This window comes from Helianthus annuus, chromosome 5 (genome assembly GCF_002127325.2).
Source record: "Helianthus annuus cultivar XRQ/B chromosome 5, HanXRQr2.0-SUNRISE, whole genome shotgun sequence".
Classification (NCBI taxonomy): domain Eukaryota; kingdom Viridiplantae; phylum Streptophyta; class Magnoliopsida; order Asterales; family Asteraceae; genus Helianthus; species Helianthus annuus.
The window spans coordinates 39,908,850-39,929,727 of record NC_035437.2 but is presented as its reverse complement, the minus strand read 5'-3'; the positions used below and the strand labels follow the sequence as shown (position 1 = coordinate 39,929,727).

The 20,878-nt window shown below is 38.8% G+C and overlaps 1 protein-coding gene across 1 annotated transcript; it reads right to left on the bottom strand.

The window, feature by feature from the left end:
- Nucleotides 1–531: 531 nt before the first annotated feature.
- LOC118492099 lies at nt 532–1,235 on the bottom strand. Its single transcript, XM_035989883.1, has 2 exons — nt 1,022–1,235; nt 532–933 (listed from the first exon to the last, which is right to left on the bottom strand). The coding sequence occupies exons 1-2, from the start codon at nt 1,214–1,216 to the stop codon at nt 532–534; spliced, it is 597 nt and encodes a 198-aa protein (XP_035845776.1). The 5' UTR covers nt 1,217–1,235.
- Between the last annotated feature and the right edge of the window lie 19,643 nt (nt 1,236–20,878).

Sequence of the window (20,878 nt, the reverse complement as noted above, 5' to 3'; positions counted from 1 at the left end):
AAATAAGATTCACGTAATGAAAGGAGTAAAGTCAAAAAAGGGTTATATTATTAACTTGGCAAAAGATTATGCTTTTGGCTTTGTCTCAAACCGAGACCCGTCCACCAAAAGCATAATTAGTTTTTCAACATATTTACTTAACAAATGAAGGCTTCGTCTTGGAACCCAAGATACCTCCACCTTCACTTGTTAAAAGTATTCAAAATAAACTATACTAACTGATAACCAAGGGCTTCGTCCTGAAACTCAGGATCCCTCCACCTTTGGTCATCATACTATCTAAATGCAGGAAAGTAAATTGTTTCAAAGACAAGAAAAGTAAATTGTTCAAGGGACCACAACCATCAAATCTAAAAAAGTGGGCTTCGGCCTAAGCATCAATATCCATCATCGCCCACTCAGATGCCCTCACACAGCGGCATCCTCTCCAACCTTCTCTGGCTTATCAGCACCAGCATCATGCCCAGCATCCTCACCAGCATCTGCTCCAGCATCCTTCTTGTCTCCAGCCTGATCCACCACCTCTGCTGACTAGGAGGATTCACCGGCTTCTGTAGGGAGTGGCACAGCTTTCCCTCCAAGCTCCTTCAGTTTGGCCACCCAAGAGTCCGCCGGCCAAGCTGGGCACACGAGGCCTGTCTCCTTGGCCTCATAGGCCATCTTAATGCGGGCTTGTAGCAAGGAGACGATGGCGAAGGCCTTAATCCCTTCTCGGAAAGAAACCATGGCCTGCTCGTGATCCATTTCTGCGGTGGCAAGTTTGAGCTCAGCCTCTTGGGTAACTTTCTTCATTAAGCTCTCGTAATGCCGGGACTTTGCTTCAGCGATGGCGCCTTGGTCAGCAACTGTGCTTTCGAGCTGTTTGATCCTGGCTTCGTGGAGTGCAACAGTACCGCAGGCATCGTTGTACAGGTGGAGCAGATGCTGAAGGCCCTGCACATCAAATTCAGGTATGGGTCAGAATATTTTAATCAGGATATCCTTTCAGGATATATATGCAGGATATGTAGCAGGATACTACCTTGTTGAGGAAGGATGTCATGGGCTCTAAGGAGTCGGAGAAGCTGAGTTCATCATAGGAGAACCCCTCGGAGCCTGGGGCACTGATTTCAGAGCCCTTCCTCTTCTTTGCTGTGGAAGCACGGGTCCTAGGGTTAGCCTTGGGGGCCGGCAGTGGCTTGGAGCTGGTAGCAGCAGGTGTCTCTTTCTTGACCATGACAGGAGTAGGATAACTGTCAAGCTCGTCAAGGTCAAGGAGGATCGGAACTTTGCTGGAGTCTGCACAACAGGGAGTAAAAATTCTTTCCTAAGATATTTCAAATAAGAACATGTATGCAGGATATTGAGCAGGATCCTTACCAGACATGTTAACACTGGAAAGAGGGCTTGGAGTTGGTGGAGACAGGTTAAAACTTCTTTCAGCTTCAGGAAGGAGTCTGATAGCGTCAATCCTTTTCTGTGAATCTGCAAGAGGAGGTGCTAGCTTCCTAAAATCGGCTGCAAACAAAACAGTAAAAAGAAAGTTGATCAGTTCAGGATATCAAACAAGATACAAAACAGGATCATCCTAAAGCCCTAAATCCTACCCTTTCTCAAACACTGCACTGGATATTCCGTTCCACCAGGGATTGAGTCTCTTTTTACAAAGAAAAACTTGGACTTCCATTCCTCCTCATTCCTGGTGGCACGAAGTACCAGTGGGTCGCTGGAGGTAGAGTAGAACAAAAAACGGCAGGAACCATGGCATCTAAGACGATATGCTAAGGGGAGGTCATGAACGGAAAGGTCAGGAATATGGTTGTTCTTGATTTGATCAAGAACGAGCAGGACTCGCCATAGCATTGGCATTGTTTAACTGAAACAGATTTTTGTGGTATCGAAGAACTCGGTGATGAAATCGGGAAATGGAAACTGTAACCCCAAGGTAAAAGGAAAAGCGTTGAAGCATATCCATTCGTCGGAAACCATGTCTGATCGGATTTCCCGATCAAATGGCCGGAACACCGTCCCTTTCGGGAAGATGCCGGAGGTTTTAAGAGCCGACAGATGTGCGCTGTCAAAGGTGCATATTTCCTTCTTCGGATCCTGGAGAATATTTTGGTGAATAAACGAAGGAGCGGAGTCACCGGAGCTTGACCTTGTCTGTCTCGCCATATCTTTACCGGAATAGTATAGAGGAAAGAAGTAAGGAGAGAGAGAGAAGGGTTTTACCTTTTTCTTCTTGATAAAGATTAAATGGGGTGAACGAGAGAAGATATAGGGGAGTAATGAGTAGAAATAGGCTGAACGGTTATAAGCGGTCACATCAAGTCCTATCTCTTAATTGCCTCGGTTATTGTGAAAAAAATGTAACCGTTAGGACTCAGGATCCTTAACGGCAACATTTTTGGGGACAATTGTTATGGGTAAAATTCTGAGCTCCTCATATCCTGGGAAATATCTTGGGTTATATCTTGAATAAATGATATCTGCTTATATCCGAGATGCTCATTCAGGATGTCTATAATATCCTGAATAGTATCCTCAGGATTACTAACGTGTTGAGTGCAGGAGTACGTGTGCAGGTGCCCAACGTTCACAAAGACTCTTTCTCCAAGAGACTCGGTCCAAGTCGTTCAAATGAAGACGTTGAAGCCACATTACCCAGACTACAACGTTAACAATGGAATATTCAGAAGCATCCCATATTTGTAGGAATTTCAGTTTGTATTTGATTACTATAAATAGGTGGGTATACCGGATCGAATAGGACATCACAGCTACACTCACTACACTTACACACTTGTTCTCTCGCAACCTGTACTCTCACACAAATCATTGTAACACTTAGCGATCTGGTCAATATCCTGCACTGTATCCTGAAGTTTGAAGTAATAAGAAGAACTAGGCAGCTGCGATTGTCAGCTCCCGAGGTTTTGTGCCGGCGATCTAGATTGATCAAGGGCTTTCCTCGTACATCTCGTGTCAACCCCTTTACTTTTTGCTCATCGTTTGATCATAGATACAGCTCAATATCCTGAGCCGTATCCTGAACACTGTTTTTCCAAACAACATAAACAGCGTATTTTCAACACACTTTTCAGCACACTACCTCACTTAACTAATTTGATCACTAAATTGCTTCGGTAATTTTTGACCAAAACAGTGACGATGGACTTCATCACCAAATTGCCAAAGATAAAGAAGGGAAACGATACAATATGGGTAATAGTTGATAGACTGACTAAGTCAGCACATTTCCTACCGATAAAGGAGACTCATAGCTCCGATATATTAGCCCAGTTGTTTGTAGACAAGATTGTAGCCCTTCATGGCGTGCCTATGTTTATCATCTCCGATAGAGATACCAGATACACGTCACACTTTTGGAAAAGTTTTCAACAATCTTTGGGCACACGTTTGAACTTCAGTACGGCTTACCACCCTCAGACAGATGGACAGAGTGAGCGTACAATCAAGACGTTGGAAGACATGCTCCGTGCATGTGCGATCGACTTAGGTGGTAGCTGGGATAACCACCTACCCTTAGTCGAATTCTCCTATAACAACAGCTACCATACAAGCATTAAGGCTGCACATTTTGAAGCCTTATATGGTAGAAAGTGTAGAACCCCCGTTTGTTGGGCAGAAGTTGGAGATGTCCAGATGACAGGACCTGACATAATATTCAAAACAACGGACAAGATTGTCCAAATTCACGATCGATTGAAAGCTGCCCGAGATAGGCAGAAGAGCTACGCAGATTTGAAGCGTAAGCCTTTCAATTTCGAAGTAGGCGACAAAGTATTACTAAGGGTATCACCCTGGAAGGGGGTGATGCGATTCGGTAAGAAAGGCAAATTAAGCCCGAGATATATTGGACCCTTCGAAGTAATCGAACGTGTCGGATCGGTTGCCTACAAGTTAAACTTACCAGAAGAGCTCAGTGGTATCCACAATGTGTTCCACATCTGCAACCTGAAGAAGTGTTTCGCTGACGAATCACTGGTTATACCGCATACAGATGTACACATCGACGAGAGCTTAAAGTTCATTGAAAAACCTGTGTCGATCGAGGATCGACAGGTTAAGAAGCTTCGCAGGAAGTATATACCAATAGTGAAAGTAAAATGGGATGCCCGTAGAGGTCCCGAGTACACGTGGGAGGTAGAGTCCACGATGAAGGAGAAGTACCCTCATTTATTTCAATAAATCTCGAGGTCGAGATTTCTCTTAAGGGGGTGAGGATATAACACCTCGAAATTTTGCGTCCAATAATGTATTGACATGTGTCATAAGTTTACACGTGGTATTAAATACTAAATAAAGGACTAAAGTTGACAAACATTGAAAGTATGTAAATTCGAGGGTTAAAATTGTCAACAAGAGATAAATATACTGTATAGTAACCCTAAATGATGCTCGTACCTTCAAACGAATGAATCATGGATCGTACAGAACGAATTGTGGAAGAAAGTGAGAAATTACAAACTACAGGGGCCAAATGTGTCAACATGTTTAATTTATACCTCTGAGTGACCCTTTGACAAACCCGAGGCTTTGTAATAGTAAATTACGCTCACTAGAATATACATATAACTTTCGCGAAGTTCTGCTTTAAAACGAGAAAGTTATGATCAAATTCGTTAAAAAGGGTTAGAAGCGTCAAACTTTGAAAGTTATGACTTTTCGGGTAATAATAAATTAACCAAGGGTTAATAAGTTGGGTAAAAGTTCCGAGGCCCTTAATCGTAAATAAACGAGGCCCAAAACGCAAAGTTACCCCTTCGAAACCGAAAGGCCAGGGCAATAATTACAAAAGATTTGAAAATCTTGGAATTTAAGCTTCAGGAGGGCCGCGTTAAGGAATTGATGGAGCTTACGCGGGCCGCGCGGGCAGTGCAGATCCGGGCCTTGACAATAGGATTCAGGTGACCCGCGTAAGAGTTGATGTATCTCTTACGCGGGCCGCGTCAGACCACCAGATGCAGAAGACGTGGACAGGTTCACTGTTTGCTGTTTTAACCGACTTGGAATTCAATTATGGCAGCATGGGCGCCCCCTAAACGACCCCTAGCACTCAGGGACACATGTTGATGATCAAGGAACCCTTGTAGCCTTAGTTGTAATGATCCTAAGCTCCAAATTTCACTATAAAAGGCCACCTTGTGACCACAAGTTCTTCACACCTCAATCTGCTTTCTTGATCACATCTGGAGCTCAAGAACACTCTTCTAGCATCTCTTGTCATGTACCAAGCTTCTATAAGTGTGCCTAACCCTTTGTGGTTTAGTTTTTACATAGTTATAGCTTAAAAGTCAATCCGTCGTAGTTAACAATTGACTTTACGATAAATCACAAATGGTCCAGTGGTTTGTCGAATCAAAGGTAGTTATATGTTGGTAATCATGTGGGCTTTAAACCCCTAAAAGGGCACCCTCTGACTCCCACTCTAACTAGTCCGAATGTCGAGTCAATCCTGCTTAGAAAAAGTCAACAGAATGATATTTTGCGATTTTATGCATAATCAGTAATGTAGATAGCGTGTAACCTGTTTTAACACTCACATAACATGATAATAGGTATATTAACTAGTCTAAGCTTGTTTGATCCGACCGTTTACTATTTTGACCCGGTTCGGAACCAAAAGTCGCAAAACTTTGACTTTTGCTTTGACTTCAGTTCTGACTTGTTATGGTATGATTTAGATATGCCTTAGGAATCTCTTAGGACCAGGTTACATGATGGTATAACCCTCTGTGACCGGTTCATTGTTTGTCCGAGTCTTTTGCACATTTCCGTTAAACGCCTAAAAGTTGACCATAACGCCCTTTTCACTTAAAACGAGGATTTTGGACATGTGAAAGGACCATGACGTTAGTTACTGATTTCTAAGCATGTCCCAAAAATTTCACGTCGATACGAGGTCTAGAATAGGAGTTATGCTAAATAGCGCAATTACGAAAACTTAGTAATTAAACGGCGCAATTAGCATAAAGCCTATCTAAACCCAAATTTCGACACCAACCTTTTACACACTGATGTAAAATAATATTTTGAGATTTTTAAAGATTTTTAATTATTTTTAACCTGCTCATAACCTGCGGTTATGACATCGGTTCGGTAATTACCGAATATACCCTTTTCGGGCATAACTTGAGTTCTACATGGTATTTTGACCCGATTCCAGTTGCTACTGATTTTAAATAATAAATAGAGTATTTTGAACTTTATAAATAGATTTCCTGTAGAACTCAGAAACCTCTTTTATAATCTTTAAAATGACCGAAATACCCCTACGGGGCATATAACGGATTTAAACTCGTTACGGGCATTATGGAAGGTATCCTACTGATACCACAACCTCCTTAAAGCATATTGACTTAGGAAACCTGTGTAGGACTCTTACGGTTACCCGTTACGCCTTTTGCGCGTACGGTTCGGTTTATGTAACTAGTTTACATAAACTAGCCGAAACGGGTCAAACCTTATTGTTTTGACCTCAAAATCCAGAGTGTGGTTATATTACCCATGTAAAACAAGTCTTCAAACTTGTTGGGTCCAAACCACATTCCATTCCTGGTTTTCGCCTTTCACGCGATTAAACCGTAATTATCCTTTCAAACTGACCGGTCTAAGCTAAGGCTAAATTAAAGACCCGTTAGGATTCTAATAGGTTATTTTAAACCTTTGTTCCAGAATAGGAGACCAGTAAAAGATACTTGCATTGTTTGACTGAGGTTTAATACTTGCTCAGGTAAATACTTTTAACTTATTTTCCGTTATACGGGCTTGGGTTACGGTATTTAAAATACCGCTTGGTCGGGCAATTGACCCCAACTCATTAGTAGTTGGGTATTATCAATGTGACCCGTTTAAAAATTTGGTTTTGTTGGCTTTACGCCTTTGGGAGCTTAATGACCATGTCCCGGATATCCTTGGCAGCATTTTACGAAATGGTCACGACCTAGACACGCGGGTGTAGGCGTACACCCGTCAATGTGTCCATAATTATAAAGGTATAGCCGTTGGTTTTCCCGCCGCGGTTTTATGCTATGTGGTGTGTCTATTAACCTTAAACCCGGCATGACCCGGGCGACCGAACGCATAGTGAACATGTAATTCTTTTACAAGATTTAATTGATAAATTATCCCAAGTTATAAAGAGTTTGTGCCTTGTGCATTCAAATCAATTTTATTAAACATTTTACAAAAGTGTCGGTTGAATGTATTTACCAGTGTAAACTGACGTATTTTCCCCAAAAAGATTAATGCAGGTTCTACACGTAATAGGCTGGCCACTCCTTAGCATCGTTAGAGTCTCGCAAGCTTGGGATGCCAATATCTGTTGAACAATTATTTTTCTATCTTATTTTGATCCCCTGTGGATTATATTTTGACGATTGGTGATACTTGGATATTACATTCGATTGTTGAAATATATTTATCTTTATGCTTCCGCTGTGCATTTATATATTGTGTGGTTGACTATATTGTTGCCAACTATGTCACGGTAATCCCCCACCGGGCCCACCGGTGATACACGTGGAAATCAGAGTGTGATAAAATATCAGGTCTGTAAAAAGGAGTTGGAATCCACCCAAATCACATGTGAAAAATGGGTGGAATCCTGCAAATGTTATGAAGTTATGCTTGAAAAACATATCAAAAGCAATGTAAAATTTGGTGTAGGATTTAGAAAACATGATCAAATTGAAAACACTGCTGCAAATGAATCTATTCAAACCTCAGTTGAAATCATTCCCATCAATAAGGATGGCCAAGAAGTTAAAATAACTGATAAACTTGGTAACAAAATCACTTTGGAAAGATCTGTGGGGTCCTCAACTTTTGAGGAGATTGAGAAATACCAATTCAAACCCACATGGTCTGATGAGTGTGACATCCTTGAAAATTTCAAACCCATGGACTTCACAACTGTGGATGGTGTCAAAGCTCCTAAGGCCAAGGTAATTCCTCTTAAGGACATCCTAACAGTGGTTCAAAATTCTGTTGCAAAGGAGTCTAAAAAGAAGAAAAGAAAAGAAAAGATTAAAAACTTGTTTTGTGACTTTTGTGAAAAGAAAAATCATTTGACCAAAGATTGTTTTCACTTAAAAGCTTATGATCTTAACAAAACAAGTATCATTGTGCCTTCAAAGAGCTGCACCATCTGTGGTAAATCAAACCATTCTACTCAGCAGTGTGTGTACCTGAAATCCTTTGAGGTAAAAAAGAAAGAGTACATTTCAAAAACACCAATGAGCTCATCAAAAACACAAGTCAAAAAACAACCACTCTTTGTGCCAGTTCAAACAGTTGTTACAAAACAGCTGAACCAAACCTCTGTCAAAAGAGAAGTTCAGGTGACTGATGCACCCCCTGCTAACCAATACCAAAGAGGTAAAGGTCAACCACCATACCCAAGGGTCCCACATGTTTATGAGGTTTACAAAAAGGCTTCTAAACCAAGAGTGAACAGGCATCCCTTTGGTTATCAACAGTTCATGGGAAATGACCCCCAGCAGTGATTAGAAAAAAATGTTTCAAAAACTGTCCAAACCCCTGAGCTAACCACTGTCCATCCACCTGAACTTAACACAGACACTGTTGATACCCCATCCAAAGCCTTATTAGCTTTGGAGACCCTCATGAACTAACCTTTTACTTGATGTGCAGGGAGCTTCTGCATGCTTAGATAGTCTTTGGTATGTAGATAGTGGAGGCTCCAGGCACATGACTGGATGTAGAGCCCTACTCAAGGAATTCAAAACTCATGGAGGGGGTGATATATCTTTTGGCAATAATAGTAAAGGAAAGGTGATGGGTTCTGGTACAGTACAGTCTGGAAATGTTAGGTTTGAAAATGTCAATCTAATAGACAATCTAAAATTCAACCTCCTTAGTGTGTCACAAATGAGTGACAAAGGGTATGGGTCATTCTTTACTAAAGAGTGTTGTAGGATTGTTGGACCAGAAATGGTTAAAAAGATTGAAGAAATAATAAAAAATGGAAAAACCCAACTTGTTGCTCAAAGGAGTGGCAATGTTTGTGTAGTTGATTTGTCAAAAGAGAGCCCTAGGACTGATGCATGTCTGTTCTCAGTTGCCTCTAACAAAGAGACAGAACTTTGGCACAGGAGATTGGGGCACACAAATCTCAAGACAATCATTGCTTTGTCAAAACAGGGTCTTGTAAGAGGTCTTCCTCAAAAACTATTCACCTGTCGCATCCCCCGATCCCCAATCCCCGGGAACGGGCGGTCGCGAGCCAGTTTCGGTGGTATCACGTTATTGTCTAATTTGGCAGCGGAATTTTACATCAGGACCGTAGTTAGGAAATATTTTATCAGAGTAAAATACCACATTTCCATATCATTAAACACATGGGTAAAACCCAAGTTTTTAGTACACACATTTCATAGGAATAAATCCTATTTTTATTTAAGAAAAACATCTATTTCTTTTAGGTAACTTTATTGCCACTTTTCCAAGCCTTCAGTGCTGTCCAGCTGGCTTCTATTTGGCTTTCACATATTGTTACCTGAAACGCGTTTTAAAAACATTTTGTCAGTGGGAAATACTGGTGAGTGAATCACAGTTTAATCAAGTTTAATAAAATCCATAGTACAGTATTGAGGGCGCATCCGCAATTACATTTGTTTCCAAGTTAGATCAATTACCACCACACGATACTGTCGTTCCGACTTATGGTCATGTTACTCCTTTACCAGGTGGTAACAAATTTTGTATACAAAACCCCAAATTTACCAACTGTAATTGTATTCTTACAAATACTCAATAAGTCCTATTCGCATGGAAAGATATTTAAGGTTTTGTAAAAACAGTTCACAAAATAGGTTTACAAAAAGAGGATTAACTCACATTGCTGTCTTAGGGTTTTCAGTAAGGATTTCCCGGGAATAATCTAAAAATTATACAAATGCACGCGTGTTAGTATAATAACCCATTTTAACATTAGTAATACCCTCCCCGAGACGGCATTCCAACGACTACGTCGGGCAGAACCACGACAGCCGTTACGGAACCCTAGATCAATCGGGCAGAGTATCTAATACGTCTCCAGGGGTTATGATACTTACATCGTAGCAGAACCTCGCTATTTAGGGGGTATAGCACCCGCGTATTATGCCTAATATCAGAATTTGAGATTGAGAAATGAATTTTGAACGATTTCTTGTTGAACCCAATGGCTCCTTTATATAGTTGCTGAACCTGGGCCTCTCGCGGCCCGCGTAACATAAGCCGAGGGCTTACGCGGCCCGCGTCAAAGCTAGTCAACGGACTAGCTTGTCCGGGTCATCAGGTATGTCCGCCACGATGAGGACACGTGTCGGCCTGGGGTGTTGCCGTGTTCTTGGTCTCACGCGGCCCGCGTAAGTGTTACGCGGCCCGCCTTAACTTAAGAAAATTAACGAATTCAGGTTCCAACCCTTATACCGCCCGCGTAAGGATTGAGGTGGGTCTACGCGGCCCCCCCCCAGCTTAAGTAAACTTGTTTTTAATTTATTTTTAATGCTATATTGTATTTCGGGCTCGGTTTTCACATACGGGGTATATTTAAAGACATATTGGGATATTTTAAATATTTTTAGGGTGTCAGAAAAATTACGAGGGTGTCAGTTTTATTTAGAATTGTTACATCCTCCCCACCTTGTTTTAGAGCTCATCCTCGAGATCTACTGGAGCAAGTACGGATATTTCTTTTGCATTTCAGATTCAAGCTCCTATGTGTATTCAGGTCTTCTTTTGGAGTCCCACTTCACTTTGACCAGAACTAATCTCTTATGTTTGAGGTTCTTGACTTTCCTGTCTTCAATCTGTAGAGGCCTTTCTACAAATTTAAGTTGTTCATTTACCTCTATATCTTTAAGAGGTACTACGAGTGATTCATCCGCTAGGCATTTCTTGAGATTAGATACATGAAATACATCATGTATTCCTGCCATTTCCTCTGGTAGTTGTAGCTGATAAGCTAAAAGTCCTATTTTTCTAATAATCTCAAAAGGTCCAATATACCTGGAACTTAGCTTTCCTCTTTTGATGAATCTTACCACTCCTTTCCAAGGAGAGACTTTTAACAATACCTTGTCACCTATCTAGAATTCCAATGGCTTACTTCTGTTATCAGCGTAACTCTTCTATCGATCACGTGCTGCTTTCAGTCGTTCTTTGACTTGAATGATCTTATCGGTTGTTTCTTGTACTATCTCAGGTCCAGATAGTTGCTTTTCTCCAATTTCTGCCCAACAGACTGGGGTTCTGCACTTTCGTCCATAAAGTGCTTCGAATGGTGCAACATTAATACTTGTCTGATAACTGTTATTATAAGAAAATTCTACTAAAGGTAAGTGATCGTCCCTATTACCTCCGAAATCAATTACACAAGCTCTAAGCATGTCTTCCATTGTCTGAATTGTTCTTTCGCTTTGTCCGTCCGTTTGAGGATGGTAAGCTGTGCTTAGATTTAACTTGGTTCCCATTGCTTTTTGGAAACTTGCCCAAAAATGAGAGGTAAAACGGCTATCCCTATCAGAAACAATTGATAAAGGTATTCCATGTAATGAAACAATTTCATTTACATATAATTTGGCTAACTGTTCCATACTGAAAGTTTCCTTCATTGGTAAGAAATGAGCTGACTTGGTTAGCCTATCTACAATCACCCAGATTGTATCATTACCTTTTCTTGTTTTGGGTAATTTGGTAACAAAATCCATTGTTATCAATTCCCATTTCCAAACTGGCATTTCTAGCTGTTCCAGCAATCCTGAGGGTTTCTGATGTTCAGCTTTGACTTGTGAACAGGTCAAACACTTAGAAACGTAAGATGCTATATCCTTTTTCATTCCTATCCACCAGAAATTTTTCCTTAAATCCTGATACATCTTATCACTTCCTGGATGCATCGTATATTTAGACTTATGAGCTTCTTCTAATATATGGTGACGCAGGTTTCCTATTTTAGGTATCCACATTCTCTTTTTATGGAATCTCCAAATTCCATCTGTTTCTTGTTCTAATTCTTTAATCATTCCTTTTAATTTTTCAGTATCATCCTTGATTACTGATTCTTGTGCTTTTCTTATTTGATCGTTTAAATCTACTTGTAGATTTAATTTAAGAGAACGTACCCTTTTTGGCTTTTCATGATATTTTCGACTTAAAGCATCTGCCACTACATTTGCTTTTCCTTCATGATATTGAATATCACAATCGTAATCACTAAGTAATTCCATCCAACGTCTTTATCTCATATTCAACTCCTTTTGCCCGAAAACATACCTTAATTTTTATGATCAATGAATATTGGAAACTTACTACCATAAAGATAATGTCTCCAAATCTTAAGGGAAAAAATTATAGCTCCTAGTTCTAAATCATGGGTTGAATAAGTCTCTTCATGATTCTTAAGTTGTCTAGAGGCGTAAGCTATAACCTTTTGAAGTTGCATCAACACACATCCATAACCTAACTTAGAAGCGTCACAATAGACTACAAAGTCTTCAGTTCCTTTTGGTAAGGCTAGTATGGGTGCATGGGTTAATCTTTGCTTAAGGATTCTAAAGGCTTCTTCTTGTTTTGATCCCCATTCAAACTTAATGGATTTACAGGTTAACTTGGTTAAGGGAATGGCTATTTTAGAAAAATCTCGAATAAACCTTCTATAATAATCGGCCAATCCTAAGAAATTTCTAACCTCTGTTGATGATTCAGGGGTTTTCCATTTAGTAATCACCTCGATCTTTGTTGAATCCATATAAATTCCTTCATGATCGACTAAGTGTCCAAGAAATTGTACATGCTCTAACCAAAACTCGCACTTGGAGAACTTAGCGTAAAGCTTTTCCTTTCTTAATAGACTTAAAAGTAAGTGCAAATGTTTTGCATGTTCCTCTTTACTATTAGAGTAAATTAGAATATCATCTATGAAAACAATTATGAATTTATCCAAATATGGCTTACATATTCGGTTCATCATATCCATAAATGCGGCTGGGGCATTGGTTAAACCAAATGGCATGACAGTAAATTCATAATGGCCATACCTTGTTCTGAATGCGGTTTTAGGAATGTCCTCTTCCTGTACCTTTAATTGATGATATCTTGATCTTAAATCGATTTTAGAGAAAAATCGAGCTCCTTGCAGTTGATCGAACAGATCATCGATTCTTGGTAATGGATACCGGTTCTTAATCGTGACCTTGTTCAATTCACGGTAATCAATGCACATACGCATTGATCCGTCTTTCTTTTTGACAAACAGTATCGGTGCTCCCCATAGCGATGAGCTTGGCTGTATGAATCCTTTTTCCAACAATTCGTCTAACTGTTTCTTCAGCTCCTGCATTTCGGCTGGTGCCAAACGGTAAGGTGCTTTGGCAATCGGTGCTGTTCTGGGTAACAGATGGATTCTGAATTCAACTTCCCTATCTGGCGGTAGTCCTGGCAATTCTTCTGGAAATACATCTGAAAACTGAGACACTACTGGGATGTCTTTTAGTTCTTTTCCTTTGGTGTTAGTGATTATAGAAATCAAATACACTATTGATCCTTTTCTTATATAACTTGCAGTTTTCATCACAGAGATGAATTTAGTGGATCTAGATAGTTTATCTCCTTTAATTGTGATCTTTTCACCCCTTGGTGATTTTACTTGAATTGACTTTTGATTACATAAAATACTGGCTTTATGGGCTATTAACCAATCCATTCCTAATACAACATCAAATCCTGCCAGATTCATTGGGTAAAGGTTTGCAATAAATTTTTGATTAAAAATTTCTATTCTTGCTCCCTGCAAGATTTCAAAAATTCTAATGGTTTCTCCATTTACTGTCTCTACTAGACATTCTTGTGGTAGTTTAGTTAATGATTGATTTAGAAGTTTTCAAAATGAAATATTTATAAAACTTTGGTTTGCACTAGAGTCAAATAATACCTTAGCAAAAATATCATTAACAAAAAACGTACCCGCTATGACGTCCAGGATCATCTTGGCTTCATCTGCAGTTAGAACAAATGCTCTAGCATTTTTAGTGTTCTTATTGTTTACAGCTGGAGCTAATTTCGGACAATTTGGCTTGATGTGACCTTTTTCTCCACAGTTAAAGCACAATCCATTTGTTGGTTTCCTTCTGCAGGTTTCTTCCTTGTGTCCTGGTACTTTGCAGAAATTGCAGTAAGTGGAGCATCTTCCTGAATGCTTCTTTCTGCAGGTTTTACAGTATGGTGCAGAGGTAGAAACTATATTCCTACGGTTGGAATTCCCAGAACGGAATTCTTGAGTAAGCCTTTGGGTTAGGTTTCTCCTCTGGTCTTCTTCTCTAGTACGAATTAATTCATCTGTCAAGGTATTGGCTAGTTCTACAGCTTCTTCTATGGTTTGAGGTCTAGCTGCCTTGACTACATGCCTAATCTCTCCAATTAATCCCCAGATGTATTGGGAGATTAATACCGGTTCAGGTGATGCAAGGGTCGGTACTATTCTAGCATATTCAAAGAATGTGGTAGTATACCCCTTACTATCTACCCCGGTCATTCTAAGATTTAGAAACTTATTTGCTATCTGCTCCTTTTCATTGGGAGGGCAGAACTTCCTTTCTACCATATTTTTGAACTCCTCCCATTCCATATTATAAACCCTATCACTTCCCCTTGACTGGAGGATAGTGTTCCACCATTCTAGGGCTGAGTTCTTAAATAGGTTAGAAGCAAACATTATCTTATCTTCTTCAGCACACTTGCTTATTTTTAGAACAGCCTCAGTCTTTTCTATCTAGCGTAGAGCTGCAATGGGTCCTTCATTGCCCGAGAATTCTATTGGTTTGCAGGACCAGAATTCTTTATAAGAAGAACCATATGGCATGGTTCTTCTTCTTTTGGGAATGGGCACTTGAAGTACGGGTCCATTGTTCACGCTGTGTTCTGGTTCAATTGGTCGCTTACTGCTATGCTTAGTTTTATTATTCGCTTCTTGAACCGTTTGAATAATAAATGGCATTGCATCTATGATTCCTTGTGCCACTATATGTTGAATGGCACTATTATCCATTTGGTTTCCATTGTTATTGTTGTTCAGATTCTCGTTATTCAGATTATCATTATTCGAGTGGTTGTTGTTCTGAATATTATCATTTTGATTTTCCTGATTCACTTCGTTGTCCATCTGAATTTTAAACATTTACCACATATTAATATCATCAATAATATTTGAATATAGTCAATCACATGACACGCACTTTTGATCAAAAGCGTCGAGCATTGCGACTTACTCTATTCATATAGTATGCATCTATTACACACTAGTACTGAAATAAAAATTACAATACCGACTGAAATTTAAAACTACACTACTAGTAATAGGCATCCGTAGTTTTTTTTTAAACACATACACACATATATTATTATTATTATTATATTATTATTATTATTATTATTATTATTATTATTATTATTATTATTATTATTATTATTATTATTTCTACCGTCTCCACCATCGATTCAAGGATATGGATTCATCCAAAAATCCATATTGCGTTCGTCGTACTTCCATACGAGACGCTCTCCCACCTATCTCATTCGTTCACTACTCTCTAAAATTTCCTCACCGAAAGTCCTAAGTTCTTGTACGTTTTCTGCACTCATTGGGGGTGCTGGTTCTAGGACTGGGTTCGGAATCTGGGTTGCGGGTTCCTGGTACGGGGCCTGGTATGGGTAAGGATTTTCTAAGATCTCCCTAATGTATGTATCATTATCGAAATAGGGATCTAGAGTATCTAACCCTGGATAGGCTCCTAGATTGGGCATGGGTACATCTTCGTGTATCGGGTAGCGTTGCACATAGTCCCTAACATCATCCCACCAGGGGTCGTAATTTGGGTCTAGGGGATTTGGTGCAGGTACCCTAGGTATCTCCTCCGGGTTGAAATCATGCATTTCTACTTGGTTTCCAAGGTTTACTATTTCCATGGGTTGATCAGGAATTGGTGGTTGTGGTTGGGGTGCTAGCATTTGCTCCAGGTTTGGGTCAGCTGCAGTGGTTGCTAAAATATGGATATTCGTTATACCCCTATTAAGCATATCCTGGGCATATGCATCAGTTTCTCTTTTTACTGCGGCTAGTGCTCTCTTGTCTTGTAACTTTTTCATACGCTTCCTATGCTCGTGTGCTCCCCTACTGAACCATCCCCTCTTTTTCTGAGGAAATGGCTCTTCAGATTGAGCCTTAAATACGAATACTCCTTCTTCTGTATCAGCAGAGTACCCCGAGAGGGCAGGCTGAGAAGAGGCACCTTTGCCGCTAGGTGAACCAGACAATTGACGATACGCGTCAGATGGTCCTTGGTCGCTCATACTGTAAACTAACAAATAGTCAGACAACACATAACAAGAAAATACAATTATGCACGTATTTCTGTTATTTATTTCCTAACACTTTGAATTTTGATGTCAGCAGAACACTTCTGTGACTGAATCAGTGGCATAGCTCTGATACCACCTTCTGTCGCATCCCCCGATCCCCAATCCCCGGGAACGGGCGGTCGCGAGTCAGTTTCGGTGGTATCACGTTATTGTCTAATTTGGCAGCGGAATTTTACATCAGGACCGTAGTTAGGAAATATTTTATCAGAGTAAAATAACACATTTCCATATCATTAAACACATGGGTAAAACCCAAGTTTTCAGTACACACATTTCATAGGAATAAATCCTATTTTTATTTAAGAAAAATATATATTTCTTTTAGATAACTTTATTGCCACTTTTCCAAGCCTTCAGTGCTGTCTAGCTGGCTTCTATTTGGCTTTCACATATTGTTACCTGAAACGCGTTTTAAAAACATTTTGTCAGTGGAAAATACTGGTGAGTGAATCACAGTTTAATCAAGTTTAATAAAAACCATAGTACATTATTGAGGGCGCATCCGCAATTACATTTGTTTCCAAGTTATATCAATTACCACCACACGGTACTGTCGTTCCGACTTATGGTCATGTTACTCCTTTACCAGGTGGTAACAAATTTTGTATACAAAACCCCAAATTTACCGACTGTAATTGTATTCTTACAAATACTCAATAACTTCTATTCGCATGGAAAGATATTTAAGGTTTTGTAAAAACAGTTCACAAAATAGGTTTACAAAAAGAGGATTAACTCACATTGCTGTCTTAGGGTTTTCAGTAAGGATTTCCTGGGAATAATCTAAAAATTACACAAATGCACACGTGTTAGTATAATAACCCATTTTAACATTAGTAATACCCTCCCCGAGACGGCATTCCAACGACTACGTCGGGCAGAACCACGACAGCCGTTACGGAACCCTAGATCAATCGGGCAGAGTATCTAATACGTCTCCAAGGGTTATGATACTTACATTGTATCAGAACCTCGCTATTTAGGGGGTATAACACCCGCGTATTATGCCTAATATCAGAATTTGAGATTGAGAAATGAATTTGGAACGATTTCTGGTTAAACCCGATGGCTCCTTTATATAGTTGCTGAACCTGGGCCTCTCGCGGCCCTCGTAACATAAGCCGAGGGCTTACGCGGCCCGCATCAAAGCTAGTCAACGGACTAGCTTGTCCGGGTCATCAGGTAGGTCCGCCACGATGAGGACACGTGTCGGCCTGGGGTGTTGCCGTGTTCTTGGTCTCACGCGGCCCGCGTAAGTGTTACGCGGCCCGCCTTAACTTAAGAAAATTAACGAATTCAGGTTCCAACCCTTATACCGCTCGCGTAAAGATTGAGGTGGGTCTACGCGGCCCGCCTTAGCTTAAGTAAACTTGTTTTTAATTTATTTTTAATGCTATATTGTATTTCGGGCTCGGTTTTCACATACGGGGTATATTTAAAGATATATTGGGATATTTTAAATATTTTTAGGGTGTCGGAAAAATTATGAGGGTGTCGGTTTTATTTAGAATTGTAACATCACCTGTCCTGAGCATTGTGTTTCCTGTTTAAAATGAAAACAACATAAAAGCTCATTTAAGTCTATTGAAGAGTCCAAAACCACCAAGTGCTTGCAAATGCTGCACATGGATCTGTTTGGCCCAGTAAAAGTCATGATTCTTAAAAAGAAAAGATATTGTTTGGTAATTGTAGATGACTTTTCTAGGTTTACATGGACTTATTTCTTACATTCCAAAGATGATGTGACAACCCTCACAATTCCAGGTATCCGTACAAGTTAATTAATATTTAATTAGTGCTTAATTACCGTGCTTGATTACAATTATGATTGAACTGCTTTCTGTTTTCTGATACATGCATGCTCATGCATCACATTTTATACTGTCACTCTATTTATTACACACAAACGATAGTGACAAACTTAATGCACAAAGCACAGTTAGCACAGTGAGCGGATAACCATAAAGACATGTTGACAATGCCAGCACTAGACAGACAATATTTTTGAGGCCAGTATGAGCCAGGAATAGAATACTACACTAGTAGGGAGTGTAGGGAGGTGAGGATCATAAAACTGCATCACTAGGTGATAGTTATAGTGCCCGGAAGTGCCTAAAACATACTTAAAGTGCAGAATTCTGCACTAAATACCAAAATTCAGCATTTAACAATGCTAGTAAAGTGCAAAAACTTGGCAAAATAGTCCTAGACACTTTCCAAAGTGTTGGGAATTTAATGTGTCACTAAAAGTAACATAAAAGACACATTAAAGCTTTATTTAGCACTTTAACGGATCAACATCCAACTGAACAACCGGACTTTACCCGGAACATAACAATATTGCCAGACACATTGTTTTTACTTGTCTGAGCTAGTTAGGGTCCCCGAACACCCTAACACACTTTATATTATAACACACATAATAACACAGTAACTAAACACTTTAATCCTAACTAAGACTTGTAACTAGAGCAATCACAACCCAACCCCATACCCCCCCCCCCTTGGGCGACGGTCACCATAGGGTGACCCACCCTTGCCTTTCTTTTGATTATTTAATTGCAAATGTTGTTGGTTAAAGGATCATTTTACATGATGGATTATGTTAGAATTGGTTTATAAATAAGTATGAAGGTTAACCATTTCATTTTATCAAACACCACACATCAACACAAGCTTTCTCCTTCCCTCTTCCCTCACTTACGGCCACCACCACCATCCATCACTACCACCACCATCAAGTCTTGTTCAAGCATTCTACATACACACAAAGGTGCAAGAGGTTCAACAAGTAAGCTTGGTGCACTCGGAAGCTTAAGGACCGCTCTAGTTTTCTTTTATCCACCACTTTTACGCTTTGAAACTCCCCTAGCCTTGTGCTAGTAGAAAGTGCTTCAAATCTTCATCTTGTTCTTATTTTTGGTGGTTAATAGTTGAATGAATGATAAAATGTTAAGAAACACTAAAGAACCTAAACTAGTCTTGAAACATAAAGGATAAAGAGTGGATAAAGAGATGAAGTAGTGTTAAATAATGTTGAAATCATGTTAATCTTGTGTTGTTATGCTTAATACATGTTGTTTGTTAGTAGAAGTAAGATGGTTCATCACTAGCAAGATGTAAAGATTAAAGATATGAAGGATGATGAAACCATTCATACATGAACCTTGAACTTGAATAAATATAAGTTTTCTTGAAAAATAAGGTTATAAACTTGTAGATCTGAAGATCTATGAGCGGTTTTTCGAAAGAACCAAGTGAAAGGAACGAGTTTTGTTAAAACTTGGATATTACATGAAATAAACACATGTTTAGTGGGTAAACAAGTGTAGGAACACTTGTGTAGAAAAAAAATTTAACAAAGAAACATTTTTAGAAAATATGACTAGAAGTTGTAAAAATACACATTCTTTAAAAATAAAGTTTTTAAGAAACTAATCATATTTTTAAAGATAACAAGACCTACTAAGTATGTTAGTAATTTACTACATATTTTTACAAACTTTCAAGTTCATGAGTTTATGGTTTAGGCTTATTTTTGGCAAGATTAGTGATTAAAGATTGTATATTGTTGGTTGGTAAATTGTTTGAATGATTTTACAAAAGAAAATGATATGCTAAAAAGTATGGACACCTCCATTTACAGGGGAAACTCTGGCGAAATTTTTCTAGAATTACAACACTTAGAAATATTTTTATAACAAGCGTTTACAAATATATTTTCAACTTGGTTTTCAAAATAAACTTCGCCATGATTTTTATTTCAAAAATACCAAGTGCCGGAGGTTGATTTTCGTAAATAAAATTTATTAAATATATATTTAGAATATATATATTTTATAATAAAACGCTTGTGTGATTATCTGATTATTTTGTGAACTAGATATATATTATTTTTAGTGTAAAAATAATATAACTTATGACACCATAAAAATTACGACTCCAAAATAATACTAACGCTCTCACAAAATAAATATTTAAGTTACACAAGTATTGTTATTACAACGCGAACTTTAAAACGTAACTTATGTAGAGATACTCTTATATGTATAGGGGAAGGTTCATTTGAGAAGAAATTTAATGTGAGAAGAAAAGGAAGAAAGGACATAATGGTAAAACATTAAATAGTTTATAACTCCTCCCATTAATTATGTTATCTCTCATTAATAAAACAAAAAAAACATTTTATTCCTACACATTTCAAAATTTATCTTACATGTATCTTACACTTAGCGAAATTTACCCTACGCATATCTAAATTTATCATACACATTTAAGAATTTGTCCTACACATACTAAAATTTATCCTACACATGTCGAAAATTGTTTTTCATCCTAAATTATTTTATCTTGAAAGAGTACATTTAAAAGTGAGTTACAATTTTAATTAGTTAGCTAATTAATTACAATTAGAATTTACCTATATGCCCTTATTAATAACATTAAATACACA

Excerpts from the sequence above, each read along its gene's own strand:
- LOC118492099 (XM_035989883.1), bottom strand. The coding sequence starts at position 1,216 with ATGGTCAAGAAAGAGACACCTGCTGCTACCAGCTCCAAGCCACTGCCG. Across the intron at positions 934-1,021 it reads TGACATCCTTCCTCAACAAG|GGCCTTCAGCATCTGCTCCA; the intron begins GTAGTATCCTGC and ends TTTGATGTGCAG.